We start from the raw sequence: 23,758 nt of genomic DNA, 5'->3' as shown, positions 1-23,758 counted from the left end.
CCCTGCCTTGGGAAGTGTTGCAAAATCTGAGCTTGCCCTAGAGGTATCTCTCACTAATTACTGGATATCCTGGTTTTGTGTAAGGACAGAGGCAGAACCTTCCCACAGGTTCTTCTTTACAGCCTGGGAAAGAAAAAGAAAAGAAAGAAAGGGGGGAAAAAAAAAAAAGCCACAAGCAACCAAACTCCAACCCCTGAGTTCTGGTTGAGCATCCCCAGCAGACTGCTCTGAGGGGATCTCTTTCTGGAGCCATCCTCCCCAGCTCTGGGGCATCAGCGCTCACCACCAGTCTCTAAGAAGTGAGGCATTTCAAAGGCAAAACCAACCTGGCTTTTAATGTTTGCCCTCTGTGCTTGAAGTTTGGGTCACTTTCAATTTTTTTTTTTTTTGGGGGGGCTGGTTTTTGTTGTTGTTGTTGTTGTTCCCTGTAATAAAGGAGGTGAAAGCTTTCAAATTAGACCCAGCAGAGGCTCCGTGAGCCGTGTGAGATGCAGCCTGCCTGCGTTCGCACCGCCCGCCAGCCCTGCTGCAGAGGGCAAATGAATCAGCTGGGGAAAGGCAGGCTGCAGAAAATTACAGCCCTGGCCCCATCAAGAGGCAGCTCAGCCCTGATTCCCATGGCAGATCCTCACATGGGCAGCTGGAAGCCAGGCAGATCCTCACATGGGCTGTAAGCCTCCATCCGGGGTTTGCTCACAGCAGCAGCAGCGCAGAACAGCTTCAGCTTTTGGGGTGTTCAGTCTGGAGAGGTAGAAGGCTCTGAGGGGACCTTATGGTGGCCCTATCTGAAGGGGGCTACAAGAAAGCTGGGGAGGGGCTTTTTGGGGTGTCAGGTAGTGATAGGACTAAGGGGAATGGAGCAAAAGTAGAAGTGGGTAGATTCAGATTGGATGTTGGTAAGAAGTTCTTCAGCATGAGGGTGATGAGAGCCTGGCACAGGTTGCCCAGGGAGGTGGTGGAAGCCTCATCCCTGGAGATCTTCAAGGCCAGGCTGGATGTGGCTCTGAGCAACCTGATCTAGCGTGAGGTGTCCCTGCCCATGGCAGAGGGGGATGGAGCTGGATGATCCTTTGAGCCCTGACAATTCTGTGACTCTCTGTTCAACAGCCTGTGCTGTGTCTACACATCTGATATCAACACAGAGCCCAGAGGAGGCCACAAGGATGACCAGAGGGCTGGAGCACCTCTCCTGTGAAGACAGGCTGGGAGAGCTGGAGCTGTTCAGCCTGGAGAAGAGAAGGCTCCAGGCAGATCTTACAGCTGCATTTCAGCATCTGAAAGGAACCTACAGGAAGGCTGGGGAGGGACTATTTGGAAGGGCTTAGAGTGATAGGACAAGGGGCAAAGGTTTGAAACTGGAGCAGGGCAGATTTAGGTTGGGCATCAGGAGGAAGTTCTGAACAATGAGGGTGGTGAAATCCTGGAACAGGCTGCCCAGGGATGTGGTGGAGGCCCATCCCTGGAGACATCCAACATCAGACTTGATGTGGCCCCTGGGCAGCCTGCTCTAGTTGGAGGTGCCCCTGCTGAATGCAGAGGGGTTGGGCAGGATGACTTAGGGGTTGCCTTCCAACCTGATGCAATCTGTGAATCTTTTGCTCATTCCAGCCTCTTCTTTCAGTGTCAGGCAGCCAACTTCTGTGGGCAGCACTGTGCTCCTGCCCCAGATGCTGCAGTGGCTGGGCTGCTGCAGAGGCTGGGCTGCAGCTGATGGTTAGAACCACAGATGGCATCGAGTTGGAAAGGACTCTCAAAGGTGATTTTTGTCCAACACCCTGCAGCCAGCAGGGACACCTCCACCTAGATCAGGTTCCTCAGAGCCTCATATAGTTGGACCCTGAATGTCTCCAGGGATGGAGCCTCCACCACCTCCCTGAGCAATCTGTTCCAGTGTTGCACTACTCTCACTGTGACAAACTTCTTCCTAACTACCAACCTCAGTCTCCCTTGCTGCAGTTCCTTAGCCACCTGTATGCACAGAGTGCAGGGGACAGTCACAAATAAGGAACTGGAAGAAAGAAATTCCTCCTCTCCTCCCTCCCAGCTTCCCAGGCCAGAAGGAAGCAGCACCTTCAACCAACTGTGAATAACAAACCCCTCTCAGGCTCAGCACCTCGAAGTGGAAGTGCAAATACCTCAAGAAGCTTGGGGAGCTTCACAGAGCCATGAATTACCTCTCCCAAAGAGAGAGAGATGATCTGCCAGATCACTTTCCATTCCAGACAGATTTCAAACAATATTCCCTGTGGTTTGGTGAAGAGAGGAACTGATAACCACAGTTCTTCAGGGGAAGCCTGGGGAGCAGGAGCAGCCCCAGCTGCTGAGATGAAGATGACTGGTTTGCTTTATCAGTACCTAAGACCTCCTCTTTGCTCCCTCCCAGCAGGACATAGCCCCAGGGGAGGTAGTTCTTCAGTGACTACTGATGGGCAGAGGTCTGGAGAGACATGCACTGGTCACCCCCTGGGGCCTCAGTGCAGGTCTTGGTATCACCCAGTGTCCACCTGGACCACATGAGCCATGGCTCTGTTCCCCTCCCTGCTTCTGAGACAGAGACTGAAGAGCTGGAAGAGCTGTGGGACCGTGAGATGGGGCTTGGGGAAGAGAATAGATGATGGTCTCTGATGGGGTCTCCAGCAGGAATCACAGCATCACAGAATGTCAGGGGCTGGAAGGGACCTCCAAAGCTCAGCCAGTCCAACCCGTACCAGAGCAGGATCACCCAGAGCAGGTCACACAGGAACACACCCAGGCAGGCCTTGAATATCTCTGGAGGGGGAGGCTCCACAGCCCCCCTGGGCAGCCTGTGCCAGAGCTCTGTCACCCTTACAGGGAAAAAATTCCTCCTTATGTTTAAATGAAACTTCCTCTGCCTCAGCTTCCACCACTGCCTCTTGTGCTGTCAGTGGGCATCACCCAGCAGAGCCTGGCTCCAGCCTCCTGCCACTCACCTCTGCATCTCTATAACCATTGCTGAGGTCCCCTCTCAGTCCCCTCCTCTCCCAGCAGCACAGCCCCAGCTCCCTCAGGCTCTCCTCCTAACAGACCTGTTCCATTCCCTTCAGCATCTTTGTGGCTCTGTGCTGAACTCTCTCAAGCAGTTCTATGTCACTCCTGAACTGGGGGGCCCAGAACTGAACACAGTACTCCAGATGCAGCCTCAGCAGGGCAGAGTAGAGGGGCAGGAGACCCTCTCTTGACCTACTAACCACAGCCCTTCTAATCCAGCCCAGAATGGCATTGCCCCTCCTGGGCACCAGAGCACATTGCTGGCTCGTGGTCACCCTCCCATCCACCAGCACCCCCAGAGCCTTTGCCCCTTTGCTGCCTTCCAACAGCTCAGTCCCCAACCTATACTGATCTTTGGGGTTGTTCTTACTTTAGGTTGCTTTGCCAGGAAAACATCCTTTGGAAGGTGGGAAGTACCTGGTGCTGCAAGGATCTTGTGGCAAGCTTAGCTCTTACTGGTAGGACTCTTGGGCACCACGAAACACAACCTTCCTGCGAGGGTCTGCTCCCTGCACAGAAAGGGGCAGCATCAGGATTGACATGAGCTGACCTGCACCACCACCTCCTTCCACTCCAGAACAGCTTTTCAACTTCCAAGTCCATGATGGAGCTCTTCTTCCTCTGTCCTTCACAGCAAAACCCCTTTCCAAAGCAGGCTGCCTGGAGACGACCTGAGAACTGTGGCAGCCCCAAGGCAGACTGAGTAGCAAAGTTAGCAGCCAACACTGCTGCTGTCAGAGCAGCTACAGAGAGCAGGCAAGGAGTGAGCTGGAGAGGAAGGAGGACTGGTGTGTCTGGAAGAAAAAGACAAAGCTCTTTTTCACTCCTTCAGAGTGCTACAAAGCCAAAAGGGTCCTTGCCTGGCTTACCAAAGGCCAGCGCCGAGTGCAGCACCGACCCTGGCTGACCCGGAGCGGGGCTGGACAAGCCACTGGCAGGTGGTAAAGAGCCAAGCAGCAAGCCAGAGAGGTCCATTGTGCTACACTCTTCAGTCCTGCCACTGATCAAAGGAGTAAAGGCTTCCCTGGGAACTACAGCTACCTCCAGAGCTGCAGGCTCCAGCCAGAGCGCTCAGGATAACAACGGCTGCGTGGAGGCACCGTCTGCATCGTGGCCTCAGAAACACAGCAGAGCTCATTTGGAAAGTTGCTGGGAGCAAGCCTCTTTCACCAAGGCCTGCACTTGGACTGTCTGCTCCTCCAGGACATCCTCATTTGCTTTAGTCTTCCCTTCTTCAGCCCAGTGATTACAAGTGAAGAGGCAAGCAGAGAGAGATGAGCCTTGAGAAGAGCTGCCAGCCCTTTGGCTGCACGCAGTGCACTCACATGGCAGGACACAGGTGCCTACAAGAGTGGGCCTGGAACGACTGGAAGCAAGCAGGAGCCTTAAGCTACTCGAGTCAGTGTCCAGGAGAGTGCAGTGGCTTTGAGGAACTGTCTAGCAAGGTCTCGCAGGCTCCTGCTACCTTCCTCATTAAACCTTGAAGAGAGCTGCAGGGCTTAGCACACCACAGCTATCGTCTGCCCCAGGGGCAGGAGAAGGAGGCTGGAGTGAAAGGCAGCACAGTGCTGGGTTCAGGAGTGAAAGGCAGCACAGTGCTGGGAGCAGGAGTGAAAGGCAGCACAGTGCTGGGTTCAGGAGTGAAAGGCAGCACAGTGCTGGGAGCAGGAGTGAAAGGCAGCACAGTGCTGGGATCAGGAGCGAGGCTCAGAAGTGGCAGGAAAAGGGAAGAGCAGCAGCTGGAGGAGAAAGAGTGCAGGGTCTCTTTTGTCACCAGGTAACACAGAGAGCCTGGTGTGGCATGCTGCTGAGGCAGCAGCAGTCAAGAACCAGCAAAGCCAGCACTGCCTTGTCCAGGGGCTGCACACTTGAGTGGCAGGGATGGCTGCCCAGGTCACTGGGCTAGCGAGGCCACCTGGGCAGCAACGAGCAAGCTTCAGACCCCTTGCAGCATCAGTGCTGTGAGTGTGCCAAGAACTAGATGGAAGGGAGCATGATGGCAGGGTTGGTCCTTATCACCTTATGACTGAGGTTTAGAACTCTCATAAGGGCAGCAAGATTGGGGAAAAGGAGGGAAGTGAACCCCTGGTCACCTCCTTTAACTCCTGCTGTGGCTGAGCAAAGCCTAAGTGTGTGTCTCCAAGGGAAGTGTGCTGGTTTGAGGCTAATTGGACTATTTTAATGAGAGAAATTAGATGATAGGCTGTGAAAAGGAAGCAGTGGTGGTGGCTACTGCACTCACAGGCTTGCTGAGATGGATAAAAGCAAGGGCACAAAGATGGATAAGACAGTGTGTGTGTCTCTGTCTCTCAAAGTTTGTGTTTCCCCTTGGACTGCTTCTGTGTAACTAATCCTTCTGCTTCTAACCCCTCTTGCTGATCCTCCAAACTCACCTTGCACATAAGGCAAAGTCTGGGATAAGGTAGAGGGGTGGCAAGAAGGTGGAAGGGTGGTTGGGAGCCCCTCTTGAGGACTCTGGTTTCTGGGAGGGCTGCTGTGCTTCTGTATTACCTTTTTAACCTGTACATTTCTGTCTCTAGCTGTGTAGATTATAACTCTCTGCTGGTATCTTGTGCTAAGCTGTGAATATAAAGCTTCATTCCTTAACTCACAGCTTGGCTGAGTCTAGTCTGGGTGATTTCATAAGAATAGGGGGGCAGGTAACTCCCAAACCATCACAGAATGTTTCACAAAGACTTCCACTATGTGAAGGAAGCCTCCAAGAGAGCTGGAAAAGGACTTTTAAGAAAGGCATGGAGTGACAGGACAGGGATGATGGCTTTGAACTAGAAGAAGCTGGACTGAGATGAGCCTTTAGGAAGCAGTTCTTCTCCATCAGGGTGGTGAGGCACTGGAACAGGTTGCCTGGAGAAGGTGTGGAGGCTCCAAGGGTGGAAGTGTTGAAAGCCAGGTTGGCTGGGAGTTGAGCAAGCTGGGCTAATAGGAGGTGTCCCTGCCCGTGGCAGGGAGGTGGATCTTTAAAATCCCTCCCATGGGACTTCTTTGATTCCATGAAGTGCCACTTTACAGGGCACTTTCTCTTCTCAGAAGCAAAGCTGAGCTTGAAGGAGAGCCAGGCTGAACCCTGGGGTGGAAGAAAAGTGCTTTTATCCTTTGCACCGAAGCCTCACCTGTCCCTGTCCAGAATTAGCCCCAAAGACCTCCTGAAAACCCTTCTGAAAAACTCTGCCCCTCCTCACAGGACACAAGTCTGGGGTTCAGGCTGTGCTTGGTGTGTGGGAGCAGAAGTGGCACCCAGGGAGGAGCAGTGGAAGCAGTTGGCAGGCCACGAGAACACTCGAGCCATTGTCACACTTTGTGTTTATCAGGTCAGGAGCTGTCTCAGTACCTTTCATCAGCATCACCTTGCTTTAAAGAGGACAGAGACAGCCAATGTGCAGGTGCTCCTCTTTGTTCTCCAGCCTGCACTTCATTGTGTGTGAGTGGCTTTAGGACAATGCTTCCACTGCACATTGCTGAAGCCTGAGATGGTTCCTGTGTCTTTGTACTTCCCAGGACATGTGCAGAGGCCTCACCTCTGCCCAGCTGTTAGAAAGCCAAACTCAGCCCAAACCAAACCCAGTGCAGCCTCTGTGCTGACTGGCTGGAGGACATCAGACAAATGAGAAGCTGCCTTTTCCCCTGCCCATCCCCAGGCCAAATAATCACAGAGTGGTTTGGGCTGGAAAAGAACTTTACAATCAGCAGCTACAACCATTCTCCAACTCTGCCAAGGCTGGTGCTCAGGAAGAGTGTGGCCAGCAGGTTCTCTTCCCCCCCTCTATTGTGCCCTGGTGAGACCTTATCTGGGGTGTTCTGTCCAGTTCTGGGCTCCCTGGGTCAAAGACAGGGAACTGCTGGAGAGAGCACAGCAAAGGGCAACAAAGCTGCTGAGGGGACTGGAACAGCTCTGTGATGAAGAAAGGCTGAGAGAATTGGGGGGTTTAGCCTGGAGAGTAAGTGGGGATCTCATCAATGCTTACAAACACTTCAAGGGTGGGTGTCAGGAGGATGGGACCAGGCTTCCTTCTGTGGTACCCAGCAACAGGACAAGAAAGTAATGAGCACGAACTTGAACACAGGCAGTTCCATCTAACTATGAGGAGGAACTTCTTTAATTTAAGGGTGCTGCCCAGAGAGGTGGTAGAGCCTCCATCTCTGGAGATTTTCCAAGCCTGCCTGGATGCATTCCTGTGCAGCCTGCTCTGGGTGAACCTGCTCTGGTGGGGAAGTTGGTCTGGATGATGTCCAGGGGTCCCTTCCCAAGCCCTACCGTTCTATGATTCCATAAACCATGTCCCTCACCACCACCTCTCTTTGTCTTCTAAACAGCTCCAGGGATGGGGATTCACAGAACCACAGCAACATTCAGGGTGGCAAAGCCCCTCAGGATCAATAAGTCCAACCATATCCCTACTCCACAAGGTGCACCCTAAACCATATCCTGAAGCACCACATCCAAATGACTTTTAAACACATCCAGGGCTGGGACTCCACCACCTCCCTGGGCAGCCTGTTCCAAACCCTGACCACTCTTACTGGGAAAAAAAAATCCTAATATCCATCCTAAACCTACCCAGTTGCAATTTGAGGCCATTCCCTCTTGTTCTGTCTCCAGTTACTTGTGAGCAGAGCCCAGCACCAACCTCTCCACAAGTTCCTTTCAGGTAGCTGTAGACCTCCATGAGGTCTGCCCTCAGCCTCCTCTGTTTCACATTAACCATCCCCAGCTCCTTCAGCTGCTCTTCATCAGATTTATTCTCCAGGCCCTTCCCCAGCCTTGTTGCCCTCCTCTGCCAGCACCTCCACATCCCTCTTGTATTGAGGTGCCCAGAACTGAACACAATACTCAAGATGTAGCCTCAGCAGAGCAGAGTCCAAGGGGACAATCACCTCCTCGCTCCTGCTGGCTACAGCATTTCATATACAAACCAGGCTGCCTTTGGCTTTCTCACACACCTGGGCACACTGCAAACCATCTCCATTTCTCTGTCCCCTCATGTTGCTTAAAATCCTTCAGAGATCTTAATGGTGATCCTTGAGCATGTCTAGATGCTTGAGCGTGTCCAGAGAAGGGTGACGAGGCTGGGGAGAGGCCTTGAGCACAGCCCTACGAGGAGAGGCTGAGGGAGCTGGGATTGGTTAGCCTGGAGAAGAGGAGGCTCAGGGGTGACCTTATTGCTGTCTACAACTACCTGAGGGGAGGTTGTGGCCAGGAGGAGGTTGCTCTCTTCTCTCAGGTGGCCAGCACCAGAACAAGAGGACACAGCCTCAGGCTGTGCCAGGGGAGATTTAGGCTGGAGGTGAGGAGAAAGTTCTTCCCTGAGAGAGTCATTGGACACTGGAATGGGCTGCCCGGGGAGGTGGTGGAGTCGCCGTCCCTGGAGCTGTTCAAGGCAGGACTGGACGTGGCACTTGGTGCCATGGTCTGGCCTTGAGCTCTGTGGTAAAGGGTTGGACTTGATGATCTATGAGGTCTCTTCCAACCTTGGTGATACTGTGAATACCTCATGGTGGGGGGGGGACACACACACAGAGGGATGCCAATGCCTATGAGAGGCAGAGAGCTGAGGCTCACTCCCAGCCACGGCGAGGACAGCTTCGGCCGCCGCGTGTCTCACCTTAGGAAACAAAGTCCTTGAGAGAGAATTTTTAATAAAATAATGGCTTTAATGCAGTATTTAAAATAAATTTTTTTCCAACATTTGGTCAAGAAGATGCAGTAGAGAACCAGAGGCAATGCTGCACTTTACAGAAAAAGTAAAGCTGAGCATTCCATTATACAAAACAATTCTGCCTGACGCCGTCATTATCTTGCTAGCTGGAGCTTAGTCAAAGTACTCCTTATATATATATATGTGTGTGTGTGCTCTATACATATATATTAATTTACAGCAGTCAATAAGTAGCTTTGTTTACTACTGCTTCAACAACAACAACAACAACCCCCCAAACAAACCCTAACCCATTCACAACTCAGTGACTTTGGTAACCGCCTGCAGCGGTTCTGACGGAGGAAGGCGCTGGGCTGGTGGCTGCAGGGTTTTGAAGCAGCACGGGCAAAGTTTCAGCAGGAAGCCTTTCAAAACAGTCCAGTGGCTTTGCCCACCTGTCCTGGCTAACAGCCATGCAAGTGTCATGGGAAAGAGGGGAAAAAAAATGTTTGGAGGCTGGGGGGAAGTGTTCTGGAGGCTTTTCCTTCCACCATGCGGTGGTCTTGACCAGCAAGGAGAAAAGTCTATGACTTATTCTAGCAGAGTCCTCCTCCTCCTCCTCACTGCATGGAAACCAGGCAAGTGTCTAAATACTATCTGGGAAGTGTCCTTGTTAGATGACATGAAGCTATTGGGAACAAAGCAGGGAATCCCATGCTTTGCAAACACTGCTTTTCCCCCTCAGCCTCCAGCTGCAAAGTTTCAGTGCATCTCAAGTCTTCCCCTTCAAGATTTGGTTAATTGCTTTCTGCATTTCTGCTGGAGTTCAGGGCTGGCTTTAATATCTACAGGAGACTCAACTGTTCCTCCTGTTTCCCCTTCATTTTTAGGCTCTTCTTCTCCTTGTGTTCCACTTTAGTAAGTCCAAATTGTTTCCCCTTCATTTTTAGGCTCTTCCTCCTCTTGTGTTCCCCTTTGTAACTCCAAATTGTTTACCCTTCATTTTTAGGCTCTCTCACCTCTTGTGTTCCCCTTTGTAACTCCAAATTGTTTACCCTTCAGTTTTAGGCTCTCTCACCTCTTGTGTTCCCCTTTGTAACTCCAAATTGTTTACGCTTCATTTTAGGCTCTCTCACCTCTTGTGTTCCCCTTTTTAACTCCAAACTGTTTAGCCTTCATTTTTAGGCTCTTCCTCCTCTTGTGTTCCCCTTTGTAACTCCAAACTGTTTACCCTTCATTTTAGGGTCTCTCACCTCTTGTGTTCCCCTTTGTAACTCCAAACTGTTTACCCTTCATTTTAGGCTCTCTCACCTCTTGTGTTCCCCTTTGTAACTCCAAACTGTTTACCCTTCATTTTTAGGCTCTTTCTCCCCTTATGTTCCACTTCAGTAACTCCAAACTGTCCCTGAACATTGAAGTATGCCTGAACCACACCCACCTGAGGTACCTAAATCACAACAGCCACCAACTTGTTCACTTTCCCAGAGGAAAGGAAGAGGGCAGCTCAGGCCAGGCAGGGAGGAGAAAGCTCCTCTCCTTCTTTTCGCTTGCTACTTTGCTCTCCACAAAATGAGCATCCAGTAGCAATTCCAAACTCAGAGAACGTGAGGAGAAGCTGAGTCAGGATATGCATTAGCATGTGGCCTGCTGGCTCATGATTAAATGCAGTTGCCATGCTGTGAAGTGCCTTTAAAGTGTGGTTTTCTTCCCCTAAGTAGGGGTGGATTAGAAGGCACTACACGGAGAACAGCCGTTGCAGACTCTGGAGGACAAGAAACAACATCCCTAAGCCAGGGAGATGGATCAAGGCAGCTGAATGCAAGCAGGCAGTCAGGTGCCAGTGTGTGCAGCTCAGTGTGCTGACTGCTTTAAGCCAAGGATTACTAAAAGCCCTGCAGGTGCTGAAGTTAGGGACTCAGTAAAAACGCTGCTCTGTAAACACGAGTTACCCTCACAACTGATGAGTCTCCAGAATGGGGGATTTCAAGACAGTGCAACAATGCTTCAGTGTTTTCTTTGGCAGTAGGGAGCGAGGTGCAGCATCAGCCCTGGCTCACTTCAGCAGGGCACGGTACAAGGTCAGAGACTGTTTCATCTCCCGCTCCCGTTCCATGCAGAATATCAAGTCCCTGAGACAGACGCGGGTGGTTCTTGGGCACAGCAGCTGCTTTGAAAGGCTAAAACCTGCTGAGCTAGGAGCACTTCCACTGCCATTCAATCCCTACATGGGGGAGGGAGACAGAGGGAGAGAAAGATAATTAGAATTCCATGTAAAGACAAGGTTTGAACCTAACCGCTTGGACAAGGCTGCCTGCTGGCAGCTGCAGACAGCAATGAGCTCTGCCCTGAGCCTCCTCTTCTGCAGGCTGCACACCCCCAGCTCCTTCAGCCTCTCCTCACAGGGCTAGCTGGAGGTGTCCCTGCTGCCTGGAGGGGGGTGCACAAGATGACCTTTGGGGGCACCTTCCAACCCAATGCCATCCATCTGCAACCTAACCTGATGTTTTATACACCAAAATACAGCAATCCAAAACTCCTTGCACATATTAGATGCTTCACAGGCACCCATCAGATACCTCATGGGCACTGTGAGGAAGAATGGAGGTTCAGCCAGGGGGCTAGGAAGCAAAGTGGATTAAGCAGAGAGATGGCAGAGAGGCTAGAGAGAGAAATGCAGCTCAGAGCTCCCCAGCAGAGGAAGTGCGACTCCCCTATCAATGTTTGGATTCTTGTTCTTATACCTCTCAGCAAGCCTATGAGGGAAGTAGATGTCACCCTTGTTTTCTCTTTCACAGCCTGTGATCTAATCCTTCTCACCAAAACATTCTAGCTAGCTTCAAACTACCACAGGCACCCATCACATACTTCACAGGCACCCATCAGATGCTTCACAGGCACCCATCAGATAGCTCAGAGGCACCCATCAGATAGCTCAGAGGCACCCATCAGATAGCTCAGAGGCACCCATCACATAGCTCACAGGTACCCATCAGATGCTTCACAGGCACCCATCAGATAGCTCAGAGGCACCCATCAGATAGCTCACAGGCACCCATCAGATACTTCACAGGCACCCATCACATAGCTCACAGGTACCCATCAGATAGCTCACTGGTACCCATCAGATACTTCACAGGCACTCATCAGATACTTCACAGGCACCTATCAGATAGCTCACTGGTACCCATCAGATAGCTCAGAGGCACCCATCAGATACTTCACAGGCACCCATCAGATAGCTCACAGGCACCCATCAGATAGCTCACAGGCACCCATCAGATAGCTCACAGGCACCCATCAGATAGCTCACAGGCACCCATCACATAGCTCACAGGTACCCATCAGATAGCTCACTGGTACCCATCAGATACTTCACAGGCACTCATCAGATACTTCACAGGCACCTATCAGATAGCTCACTGGTACCCATCAGATAGCTCAGAGGCACCCATCAGATACTCCACAGGCACCCATCAGATAGCTCACTGGTACCCATCAGATACTTCACAGGTACCCATCAGATAGCTCACTGGTACCCATCAGATACTTCACAGGTACCCATCAGATAGCTCACTGGTACCCATCAGATACTTCACAGGCACCCATCAGAACCTCAGAAGCACCCAGCTGATACTCATGGGACAAAGCAAGCACCTCCCAGCTGGTGTTTGTTCCAGTCAGGGCCACCAGAAGACTCTTCCTGTGCCTGGACTTTATTGCAGCAAGCCAAGCAGTGAACTCCTCTTGCACCGCAGCCACATGCACTGCACAGGGGCAGGCAACTGCACAGAACCATACAACTGCTTTGGTTGGAAAAGGTCTCTAAGACCATCCAGTCCAACCACCAACCCAACACCACCATGGCCACCAAACCATGTCCCCATGTGCCACGGCCACAGCTTTCTGCAACACCTGCAGGCATGGGCACTCCACCACCTCCCTGGGCAGCCTCTTCCAATCCCTACCCACTCTTGCAGCAAGGACATTTCCTTCATCTCCAACCTAACCCTCCCCTGGCACAATTTCAGGCCATTTCCTCTTGCTCTGTCACCTAAGACTAGTGAGAAAAGCCCAACCCCCACCTCAGTGCCACCTCCTTTCAGGGAGCTGCAGAGAGCCCTGAGGTCTCCACTCAGCCTCCTCTTCTCCAGGCTGCCCATCTCCGGTTTCCTCAGCCACTCCTCCTGGCACTTGTTCTCCAGGCTGAAGTAACTACCACAGCTCCTCTGCAGAGCCCCAGGTTGTGCATGGGTTACTCCCAGTTGCAAGCACCCAATCTCCAAATCTTCCCATCTCTTCTTGAGGAAAACCATCACTGAGAGTCTGCTGCAGCCCTGAAATACATCCAGGAGGAGCTCTTCCCCTGGCCACCGCCCACAAATTGTCCTTCAGGAGGGCAACAAATGCAGAGTCAAAGCACCTGCATGCTCAGAACACTGTGCCTGAGCCAGCCCATCTCAGCTGGCTGCCTCTCCTGCTTACAACAGCACAAGTGGCAGGAGCTGCTGATGTTCAGCAGCTGAGGCTACTGGAATGAGCAACCCCCACACATTCCAAAATGCCCCAAGATTTATGATTAGGGGTGGGGAGGAGGCAGATTACCATGAGCTGCACAATAGACTGGCTACTTATCTTGGAGCCAATCTGTGCTACACAGCCAGTCTCTTATCACTACTGGAGGGTTCCTGGTAATGAATGCAATTTGTACAAATACGAGTGCTCAGTCTCTGTAACTTCAGCCAGGCAATGCCTGCCAGCATCAACACCACTTGGAGATGCTGTTGCTTGGCTGCTGTGTTAACTGTATCAATTCTTACCCTAACACTCTCTGCAAGACTTCAGCAAAATGACTTTGCCCACTTTGCTTAGAGAAATCTGGTTAAAAAAAAACAAACCCACACCAAGCCAAGGAAACAAACAAACCAACCAACCCTCCCCATCTATCAGAGACAAATACCAGTGCTGGGCTGTCCAGAGCAGAGAATGCTGCTGCTGTTAGGGGGAGGAAAGCATTGAAATGGATAAAGCAACAGCAACAAAACCCCCTCCAAAGGCAAAACCAAAAGGAGATGCAGCAGAGAGCACAGGGTAAAGCCAGGGCAGACTGCAGAAATGGAAGCTGTGTTTCTTCCTAGCAGCAGGCAGGGTATTCAGCACCATTTCGTTTGCTTTACAGTCAGTGCTGTTAAACACTCTGCAATGCCATCCTCGGGAACTTTCAGTTTGTTAAATGGCCTGGAACAAAGGCCTGCGTGGGGAGGACTGCACCAAGAGGGCACTGCTGGCCTGGTAAGACACAAAAGGGTCACGGTTCAAGTTTGTCAGATGACAACCCTGAAGGATCCAGGGAAAAAAGAGAGCTCTGCAATGCAGCTGCCAGCACGGGTTGAAAAGGAGGTCAGGCCAACAGGATGCAGCAGAGGGCCCGAGGCAATGTTATAAATGAAACAAAGCCCCAAGGGGTTTCTGCAACCCAACAGCAATGCCCTTTATAATTCAAAGAACTTTACTGAGGTGAAAGCATTTTCTCTCTAAACAGTCAGTAGACTGGAAATCTTACCTTTAAAAAGAGACCTCAGTCCTGGGCAGTCCCTTACAAGAGGATGCAGCCAGCACAGGTCCCCCAGCCTGCTCTGGGAGCTGGTGAAGCTGCAAGATGCTACAGGAAGGAAGAAGCTCCAAGCTGCCTGCATTTGAGGCAGGATTATGGATTGGTTTATTCTTAGATTCTTACCCCTGGTGCCCAGTAGAGGGGCATCAGGCCACAGAATCATAGAATCAAGCAGGTTGGAAGAGACCTCCAAGATCATCCAGTCCAACCTAGCACCCAGCCCTGGCCAGTCAACCACACCATGGTGCTGGATGAGGCACAAGGTGCTGCATGACCCTTCACAGCACCAAGACCAGCAGTGGGCTTAAAGCCAGCCCCAGGAGGCCACAACAGCTGCAGTCCTGCTTTTAGCCAGTCCTCAGAGTGGAGTCAAACCAGCAGCCTTGCCAAAGCAACAGCCTGTCAGCCTTTCCTGACCCTTACAGCCAGGGTCCTTTCCTGTGCACCTGATGGGGATCAGTTGCTCTCACTGATCTGGACAGCAGAAGACAATGTGGAGCTCCTGCTGCAGTCCCACACCTGTTGTGCAGCTCCTTTGCTGAGAGGCTCCTCCTGCCAGCTGTTTGAAGGTCTCCAGAGCTCTCTCCAGTGGCTGCACTGAGAATTAAATACCAGCCTGGAAAGACAGGAGTGAAGCTGACACAGAGAGACAGCTCACTACGAGGCTCTTCCTTCCCTGAGCTGCCATCACCACCGCCAAGGTGTCTGGAGCATTGATCTGCAAGTCTGGACCACAAGGACTAACAAGGACATGCAAGCTGCTCAGAGCTATTCCACAGGCCCTGATACAAAGCTCAGAGGGGTCAGCAGAGACCTTCCTTCCCACCAAGTCTGCTGGGAGTTCCCTTTTCACATCCAAAGGCTTCACACCGGTCACACTGAGAACTTCCAAGCCTTGCGAAGTGAGGCACCTTGAGGGAGCTAAGTGGCTGTTCTGTCTGTCCTGTCAGGTGTTGAATGTCAGTGGTGTGGCACAAACATGTCCCACTCACAGAACCAAGATCCCAAGAGGTCAAACTGCCACTGCAGCTTTGCTGCATGCTACCAAAATCACAGAATCAGAAACATTCTGGTTGGAAGCTAGGAGCAGCTGTGGATGTGTTGCAGGAGTGCCCTGCAGAGGGACCTGGCCAGGCTGGATGGGTGGGCAGAGGCCAATGGGATGAGATTGAACAAGGCCAAGAGCAGGGTTCTAGACTGTGGCCACAACAACCCCAAGCAGCACTACAGGGTGGGGAGGGAGTGGCTGAGAGCAGCCAGGCAGAGAGGGAGCTGGGGGTGCTGGGAGAGAGGAGCTGAAGATGAGGCAGCAGTGCCCAGGTGGGCAGCAGAGCCAATGGCATCCTGGGCTGGCTCAGGAGCAGTGTGGGCAGCAGGACAAGGGAGGTTCTTCTGCCCCTGTGCTCAGCACTGCTCAGGCTACCCCTGGAGTGCTGTGCCCAGTTCTGGGCTCCTCCATTGCAGAGAGCTGTTGAGGTGCTGGAAGGTGTTGAGAGAAGGGCAGCAAGGCTGGGGAGGGGCCTGGAGCACAGCCCTGTGAGGAGAGGCTGAGGGAGCTGGGGGTGTGCAGCCTGCAGCAGAGGAGGCTCAGGGCAGAGCTCATTGCTGTCTGCAGCTGCCTGCAGGGAGGCTGTAGCCAGGTGGGGTTGGACTCTGCTGCCAGGCACCCAGCAACAGAAGGGGACACAGTCTCAAGCTGTGCCAGGGCAGGTTCAGGCTGGATGTTGTTAGGAAGTTGTTGTCAGAGAGAGTGATTGGCATTGGAATGGGCTGCCCAGGGAGGTGGTGGAGTCACTGTCCCTGGAGGTGTTGAAGCCAAGCCTGGCTGGGGCACTTAGTGCCATGGTCTGGTTGATTGGCCAGGGCTGGGTGCTAGGTTGGGCTGGCTGAGCTTGGAGGTCTCTTCCAACCTGCTTGATTCTATGATTCTCTGAAAACACCCTCAGGATCACCAAGTCCCACCAATAAATCCTACCAGCAGAAGCAAGCAAAGTCACAGGAGGTCCCTTCCAACCTAAACCATTCTATGACAGATTTCAGTGACACCTCCAAGCACTGAACCACAACAGCTGAGAGCAGCTGCGACGTTGTTAAAGGTGCTAAGAGCATCTAGTGAAAGCATCCAGGTTCTGTGACTCCCCAGCTCTGTCACCTGCAGTCAGCCTGAGGTGGGTGGCATCCAACACAGCAGTTTCCCAGCTGTAAGGCACTGAACTCCCCTGTCCCACGGGAGGAAAAAAGAGGTGAACAAGCCCTTGGCAATTTGTGCAGTGCTCAGATGCTTCCCTAGGTCTCCCACAGCAGCAAGGGGGAAGAAGAGTCCCTGCCAGAACTGTGACAGCTTTGTTTGTGCAGAAAAAGTGCCTAAATTAGGAGAAAGCCAAGTGGAAGAAGCTGGTGTGGCTCTGGTCAGAAGCCAGCCTGCTGAGGCTCACAGGCTTCAGTCTGACAGAGACACTCTCACAGTCACAGTACAGAATCCCTCACTGCTCAGTGTTACTGAGCACAGCCCTATGAGGAGAGGCTGAGGGAGCTGGGATTGGTTAGCCTGGAGAAGAGGAGGCTCAGGGGAGACCTCATTGCTGTCTACAACTACCTGAGGGGTGGTTGTGGCCAGGAGGAGGTTGCTCTCTTCTCTCAGGTGGCCAGCACCAGAACAAGAGGACACAGCCTCAGGCTGTGCCAGGGGAGATTTAGGCTGGAGGTGAGGAGAAAGTTCTTCACTGAGAGAGTCATTGGACACTGGAATGGGCTGCCCGGGGAGGTGGTGGAGTCGCCGTCCCTGGAGCTGTTCAAGGCAGGACTGGACGTGGCACTTGGTGCCATGGTCTGGCCTTGAGCTGGTAACAGGTTGGACATGATGATCTATGAGGTCTCTTCCAACCTTGGTGATACTGTGGTATTATGGGGAGAGGATGTGGGGACAGGCTGAGGGAGTGGGGACTGTTCAGCCTGGAGAAGAGAAGGCTCCAGGGAGACTTCAAGCACCTGAAGGGGCTGCAGGAGAGCTGGGGAAAGATGTTTTGCGTGGGTCTGTAGTGACAGGATGAGGGGCAGTGGGTTGAAGCTGGCAGAGGGGAGCTTGAGACTGGAGATTAGGAAGAAGTTCTTCCCAGTGAGGGTGGTGAGACAGTGGCACAGGTTGCCCAGGGAGGTTGTGGCTGCTCCCTCCCTGGAGGCATTCTGTGGTTATGGCTTTGATGCTGTTGGTTGTGTTTAGGTGGCTGGGACTTGGGGGATTATGTATGTAAAATCTTACAGACCATCAGGCTAGAGCAAGCCAAGATCTCTGTTTCCAGCTCATGGACACCAAAGCCCACATATCTGTGAATGGTTTGGATTGAAAGGGACCTTAAAGATCATCTAGTTCCAAGCACCCTCCCAAGGGCAGGGACACCTCCCACCAGCCCAGCTTGCTCAAGGCCTCATTCAACCTGGCCTTGAACACCTCCAGGGAGAGAACATCCACAGCCTCCCTGGGCAACCTGTTCCAGAGTCTCACCACTCTCACTGCCAAGGATTTCTTCCACATCTCCAGTCTAAATCTCCCTTCTTCCATCTCCAAGCCACTGCCTCTCCAAGCCCTCGCAGCATACAAAGAGCCCTCACGAAGCTGTCAGGTTTCTCTAACAGAGAACATTATTCACCCAAGCATTTTCCTCCCCCTGCCTCAGATTTCATTGCAACAATCCCTACAAGTCCCTTTCAAAGGGAGGCAACAAGATGCTTTCCATCCTGAACCAAAGGGCTGGGAACAGAATGTCAGCTCCTTCCCCCTCCTGCCCGAGATCCACGTACGCACGTCGCTTCGCGTGGCTACATCAGCTGCCTAATCTGTACCTGGAGGTAAGGCACACTAGACAAATATGTCATGTTAGTTAATAGACAATTATTAAGCTGAAATTCTCTGGCTCTTTGCCACGGCATTTTAAGCAATGTATTGTCAAGTAAATTGTAAATCTCTTGACCCTTCACATGCCATCAACGTTTCGTGCGCTACCGATATGTTCAGCCCGGAGCTACGCTGCAATTAGTCATTTAAATTGCAGATATCTCTCACACAGAAGAATTGAGTTCATCTCTAGCACAGAGGAAGCAAGGCATGGGCCAGCAAAGGGTGTTGCTGAAGTGTGTGAGTGGCAGTCAAGAAGATTTTGGCCTGTTGATAGGAGGAAAGAAAAGCAATGGTCACAGAATGCCAGGTGGGGAGGGATGCTGAGGATCATCTGCTCCAACCTAGGGAGCAGGACATTAAATGAGCTGGCCCAGCAGCCTCTCAAGCTGTCCAGTGTAGGGGAATTCAGCACTTCCCACATCACATCTAGCTCCCAGAGTGACAGCAGCCAGGAACCTGAGTGCTGAAATGGAAATCCTCTGGCTGCCAGGGCCAGGCTTTGCTCCTGCAGCAGGTCGGTAAGATGCTGAAGCTGCAGGTTATGGTGGCACTAACACTTCTGGCTCCCCTCTTCCCCAGAGGTGTGACCATGCTGCTGCAAGGGCTTCAGTGAGAACCAGGAACTGAGATTAGGAGTGTGCAGACAGACTCTTGTATACAGACACTGAGGGGCTGGAGCAGGTCCAGAGAAGGGCAGCAAAGCTGTGATGGGTCTGGAGAAGAGGGCTGGGGAGGAGCAGCTGAGGGAGCTTCTCCAGGCTGGAGAAGAGGAGGCTGAGGGGAGACCTTCTGGCTCTCTGCAGTTCCCTGAAAGGAGATTGAAGGCATGTGGGGGTTGGTCTTTTCTCCTTGTATCAGGTGACAGAATCATAGAATGGTTTAGGTTGGAAAGGACCTCAAAGCTCAGCCAGTTCCAACCTCCTGCCATAGGCAGGGACACCTCCCACTAGAACAGGTCACTCAAGGCCTCATCCAACCTGGCCTTCAAATGAGAGCAAAAGGCCTCAAGTTACTCCAGAGGAGGTTTGGGTTGGAGATTAGGCACAATTTCTGTGCTGCAAGAGTGGTCAGGGATTGGAACAGGCTGCTCAGGGTGGTGGAGTCCCCATCCCTGAAGCTGTGCAAGAAACCTGTGGAGATGGCACTTTGGGACACGGTTTGGTGGCCATGATGATGTTGGGATGATGGTTGGACTGGATGATCTCAGAGGACTTTTCCAACCCAAACAATTCTATATTCTATAAGGTAAGAATATGCAAAGGGAAAAGAAAACCCTTCCTGGGTCACTTTGGACCTAGGGGCTGGGGCAATGGGTGGTAGAGACAGAAAAGAGAGAACCCCCTTAAGTATAGAAAGAGATGTTGCATTCTGGGCTCTGAACACCTACTTGCATGTAGGAAGTCTAAGCCTAATTTCAGGTCATTGCTTTTAAATTCACTTTCTGCAGCTCTGAAGAAAGTGCTTTAGCAGGCTGTGATGCATCCCTGCCAAGCACCAGGCAGCAGCCTCCCTGCAGGAGGCAAAGCTTCCTGACAGAGCCAGCTTCTGCCTTTGATTCACATCTAACCAGTCACACCTCCAGCACCAGTACTGAAGCTGATGAGTTATGTTAGTGCCTCCTCTCACCAGAAGAGTTTATGGTCAAAAAGGCCAAAAGGTAACTTCAGCAGCTTATAACTTAACTCATGCATGGCTTAACTGCCACACATAGCATCATAGAATCAGTCAGGGTTGGAAGGGACCACAAGGAGCAGCCAGTGCCAACCCCCCTGCCATGCCCAGGGACACCCTACCCTAGAGCAGGCTGCACACAGCCTCAGCCAGCCTGGCCTCAAACACCTCCAGCCATGGGGCCTCAACCACCTCCCTGGGCAACCCATTCCAGCCTCTCACCACTCTCCTGCTCAACAACTTCCTCCTCACCTCCAGCCTCACTCTCCCCACCTCCAGCTTTGCTCCTTTCCCCCCAGTCCTGGCACTCTCTGACAGCCTCAAAAGTCCCTCCCCAGCTTTTTTGTATCCCCCTTCAGATCCTGGAAGGCCACAAGAAGGTCACCTGGGAGCCTCCTCTGCTCCAGCCTGCACAGCCCCAACTCTTTCAGTCTGTGCTCACAGCAGAGCTGCTGCAGCCTCTGAGCATCCTCCTGGCCCTGCTCTGGACACACTCCAGCATCTCCACAGCCCTCTTGTCCCAGAGGCTCCAGAACTGGATGCAGTACTCCAGGTGGGGTCTCAGCAGAGCACAGCAGAGCAGAGGGGCAGAATCAGCTCCCTGGCCCTGCTGGCCACACTTCTGCTGCTGCAGCCCAGGCTCTGCTTGGCTTTCTGGGCTGCAAGTGCACACTGCTGGCTCCTGTTGAGCTTCTCCTCCAGCAGCACCCCCAGGTCCCTCTCCTCAGGGCTGCTCTCCAGCCACTCACTGCCCAGCCTGCATTTGTGTTTGGCATTGCCTCAACCCAGCTGCAGGACCTTGCACTTGGTCTTGTTAAACCTCCCAAGCTTGGCTTGTGCTCACCTCTGCAGCCTGTGCAGGTCCCTCTGGATGGATCCTGCCCTCCAGCCTGGCTGCTGCACCACACAGCTTGGTGTGGGCAGCAAACTTGCTGAGGCTGCACTCAGTGCCTCTCTCTGTGATTTGACTGTCACACAGTAGGAATAACAAAACTTCTCTCCTGCCAAATCATTTTGGGAGAGCTGGAGTCTTTCATCCTGCAGAGAAGGACCTGTTGGTCAAAGGCTTAGCTCTCCCTAGGTCAGCCTAAAGAGCATTTCCAAAGCTTACAGATTCACAGACTGCAGTGGGTTGGAAGGGACCCCTGAAGGTCTTTGTGTCTTGGAGAGTCCCTTCCAACCCAAGGCCATCTGATTGTAACCAGCAGCTGCAGCCCAGGGCAGCAGCCCAGCCACTGCAGCATCTGGGGCAGGAGGACAGTGCTGCCCACAGAAGTTGGCTGCCTGACACTGAAAGAAGAGGCTGGAATGAGCAAAAGATTCACAGATTGCATCAGGTTGGAAGGCAACCCCTAAGTCATCCTGCCCAACCCCTCTGCATTCAGCAGGGGCACCTCCAACTAGATCAGGCTGCCCAGGGGCCACATCAAGTCTGATCTTGGATGTCTCCAGGGATGGAGCCTCCACCACATCCCTGGGCAGCCTGTTCCAGGATTTCACCACCCTCATTGTTCAGAACTTCCTCCTGATGCCCAACCTAAATCTGCCCTGCTCCAGTTTCAAACCTTTGCCCCTTGTCCTATCACTCCAAGCCCTTCTGAACAATCCCTCCCCAGCCTTCCTGTGGGTCCCCTTCAGCTACTGAAATGTGGTTGTAAGGGCTCCTCAGAGTGCCACATGCAGAATATGTTTAATCAACATGCTCAATCAGATCCTGGAGCTGTAAAGCAAGAAGGGTAAGCTTAAGTTCTGCTAGCAAGGATGAGATGTGGCAGAGATGTAGCCCTAGAGAAGACAAGCCTGCTTTCTCCACCCACAGTCAACAGTGGAAATGGATCAATTTCTCCCACTTCTTCTTGCCAAACCTCCTCCCAGAAGAACACCAGCTTGGTTGTGGACTGCTCTATTAAGATGTGTATCACTCTGAAAGTATCACATTATTTCATAAATGCTGGCCATGGCCTGACAGAGAGAAAGTGCTTGAAAGGCTCTGCAGTGACCCCAGGATATCAGCTGCATCATTTACTTCTGCAGCAGCCCAAGTTTCCACAGCTGGCAAGGCAAGACCCACACACACTAACAGAGCAGCCACTCCTGGCAGTGGGCACAACAGTCACAGACAAGCAGCTGGAAGGAAGGAATTCCCTTTCCCATTGGATCAGGCAAAAAGAAAGAAAAGACATTGGATAAGGCTAGGTGTTAGGTTGGACTGGGTGATCTTGGAGGTCTCTTCCAACCTGGTTGATTCTATGATTCTAAGATGGACCTCTGAGTCAATCCAGCCTGGAAGAAGGCAGGTGAAGGACAACCACCATCAGCACTCTGGGGCAAGCTAGACTGCATTACTGCCACTGAGCCAGGAGAGGGATGAGAAGCAAGCAAGTTCCCCCCAAAATTACACCTAAGTGTAGGCATCCAAGTTTTCCTACATCAAGCAGGAGAATGGCCTCCAGAAGCTGACCATAAAAGTAACAGGCAGGCAGAGAACCAGAGAAACTCTTGAACTGAGGAGCCCAGAACTGGACACAGCACTCAAGGTGTGGCCTGAGCAGTGCTGAGCACAGGGGCAGAAGAACCTCCCTTGTCCTGCTGCCCACACTGCTCCTGAGCCAGCCCAGGATGCCATTGGCTCTGCTGCCCACCTGGGCACTGCTGCCTCCTCTTCAGCTCCTCTCTCCCAGCACCCCCAGCTCCCTCTCTGTCTGGCTGCTCTCAGCCACTCTCAGCCCCAAGTAGTGCTGCTTGGGGTTGTTGTGGCCAAAGTGTAGAACCCTGCACTTGGCCTTGTTCAATCTCATCCCCTTGGCCTCTGCCCACCCATCCAGCCTGGCCAGGTCCCTCTGCAGGGCTCTCCTCCCCTCCAGCAGCTCCACACCTGCTCCTAGCTTGGTGTCATCTGCAAACTTACTGCTGCTGGACTCTGTTTGCCATTGGAATGGGCTGCCCAGAGAGGTGGTGGAGTCTCCATGCCTGGAGGTGCTGAAGCCAAGCCTGGCTGGGGCACTTAGTGCCATGGTCTGGTTGATTGGCCAGGGCTGGGTGCTAGGTTGGACTGGATGAGCTTGGAGCTCTCTTCCAACCTGGCTGATTTTATGAGTCTATGATAAAGACATTGAACAGGACTGGCCCCAGCACTGATCCTTGGGGAACACCACTAGTGACAGCTGCAACTGGATGTGGCTCCATTCACCACCACTTTCTTCTTATGCTGGGTGCCCCAGGACTGCATGCAGTGCTGCAGGTGGGGTCTCACCAGTGCAGAGGGGCAGAATCCTGGTGCTTGCCCTGCTGGTCACACTGCTTTTGATGCAGCCCAGGATACACCCAGAGGATTAAACAGACACTCATCTGTGGAGAAAGGCAATGTGGGATGCCAACACAGTGTTTTCTTTCCCTTGAACACTTCCTGTTGCTGTAACAAAAGGCAGCAGATCTATCCCAACCCAGCCTGCTGAGCTGCACTCTTCCAGCACCCATCACGTTTGGGTAGTGACTAAAGCAAAGCAAACACACAGCAGAATTTCTGACAGAGTTTCACTTTTTAACTACATCCTGCAACTGATTATTTCATCCCTGTCTCCTCAAACACCTGAGGGCTTCAGTTTACATCAATAACAGCTTGAGACAATTCCTCTCCTTTAATTACTGCAACAGGCAATGACAGCAAGAACAGAGCCAACTTTGCTCCAACACGGACAGGAGAGATACAAACACTGCACAAAGAACATCAAGCCAAGGGAAGCTGAAGGCTGAGTTAAAAAGCCAAAATGCAGCTAAGCATCAGGGATTTCATTGCACACTGTGAAAGGATCATTCATATTCAGGAGTAACTTCTTCCATCCCACCTGTCTACCCAGCTATTAAGCTTAAAACCCACAGAAATAAATGGTCACAGGAGGATTAGGCACAGCTCTCCTC

The 23,758-nt window shown here is 52.3% G+C and overlaps 1 protein-coding gene across 1 annotated transcript in view; it reads right to left on the bottom strand.

The window, feature by feature from the left end:
- Nucleotides 1–8,658: 8,658 nt before the first annotated feature.
- TAF4B (TATA-box binding protein associated factor 4b) overlaps nt 8,659–23,758 on the bottom strand; it is a 104,856-nt gene continuing 89,756 nt past the window's right edge. Inside the window, exon 16 of the mRNA XM_064170512.1 lies at nt 8,659–10,884. Within this exon, the coding sequence (XP_064026582.1) occupies nt 10,717–10,884 (168 nt within the window). The 3' untranslated portion in view covers nt 8,659–10,716. The remainder of the gene's footprint in view (nt 10,885–23,758) is intronic.

This window comes from Pogoniulus pusillus, chromosome 34, assembly GCF_015220805.1.
Source record: "Pogoniulus pusillus isolate bPogPus1 chromosome 34, bPogPus1.pri, whole genome shotgun sequence".
Lineage (NCBI taxonomy): Eukaryota > Metazoa > Chordata > Aves > Piciformes > Lybiidae > Pogoniulus > Pogoniulus pusillus.
This window is presented reverse-complemented; position numbering and strand designations above follow the sequence as displayed.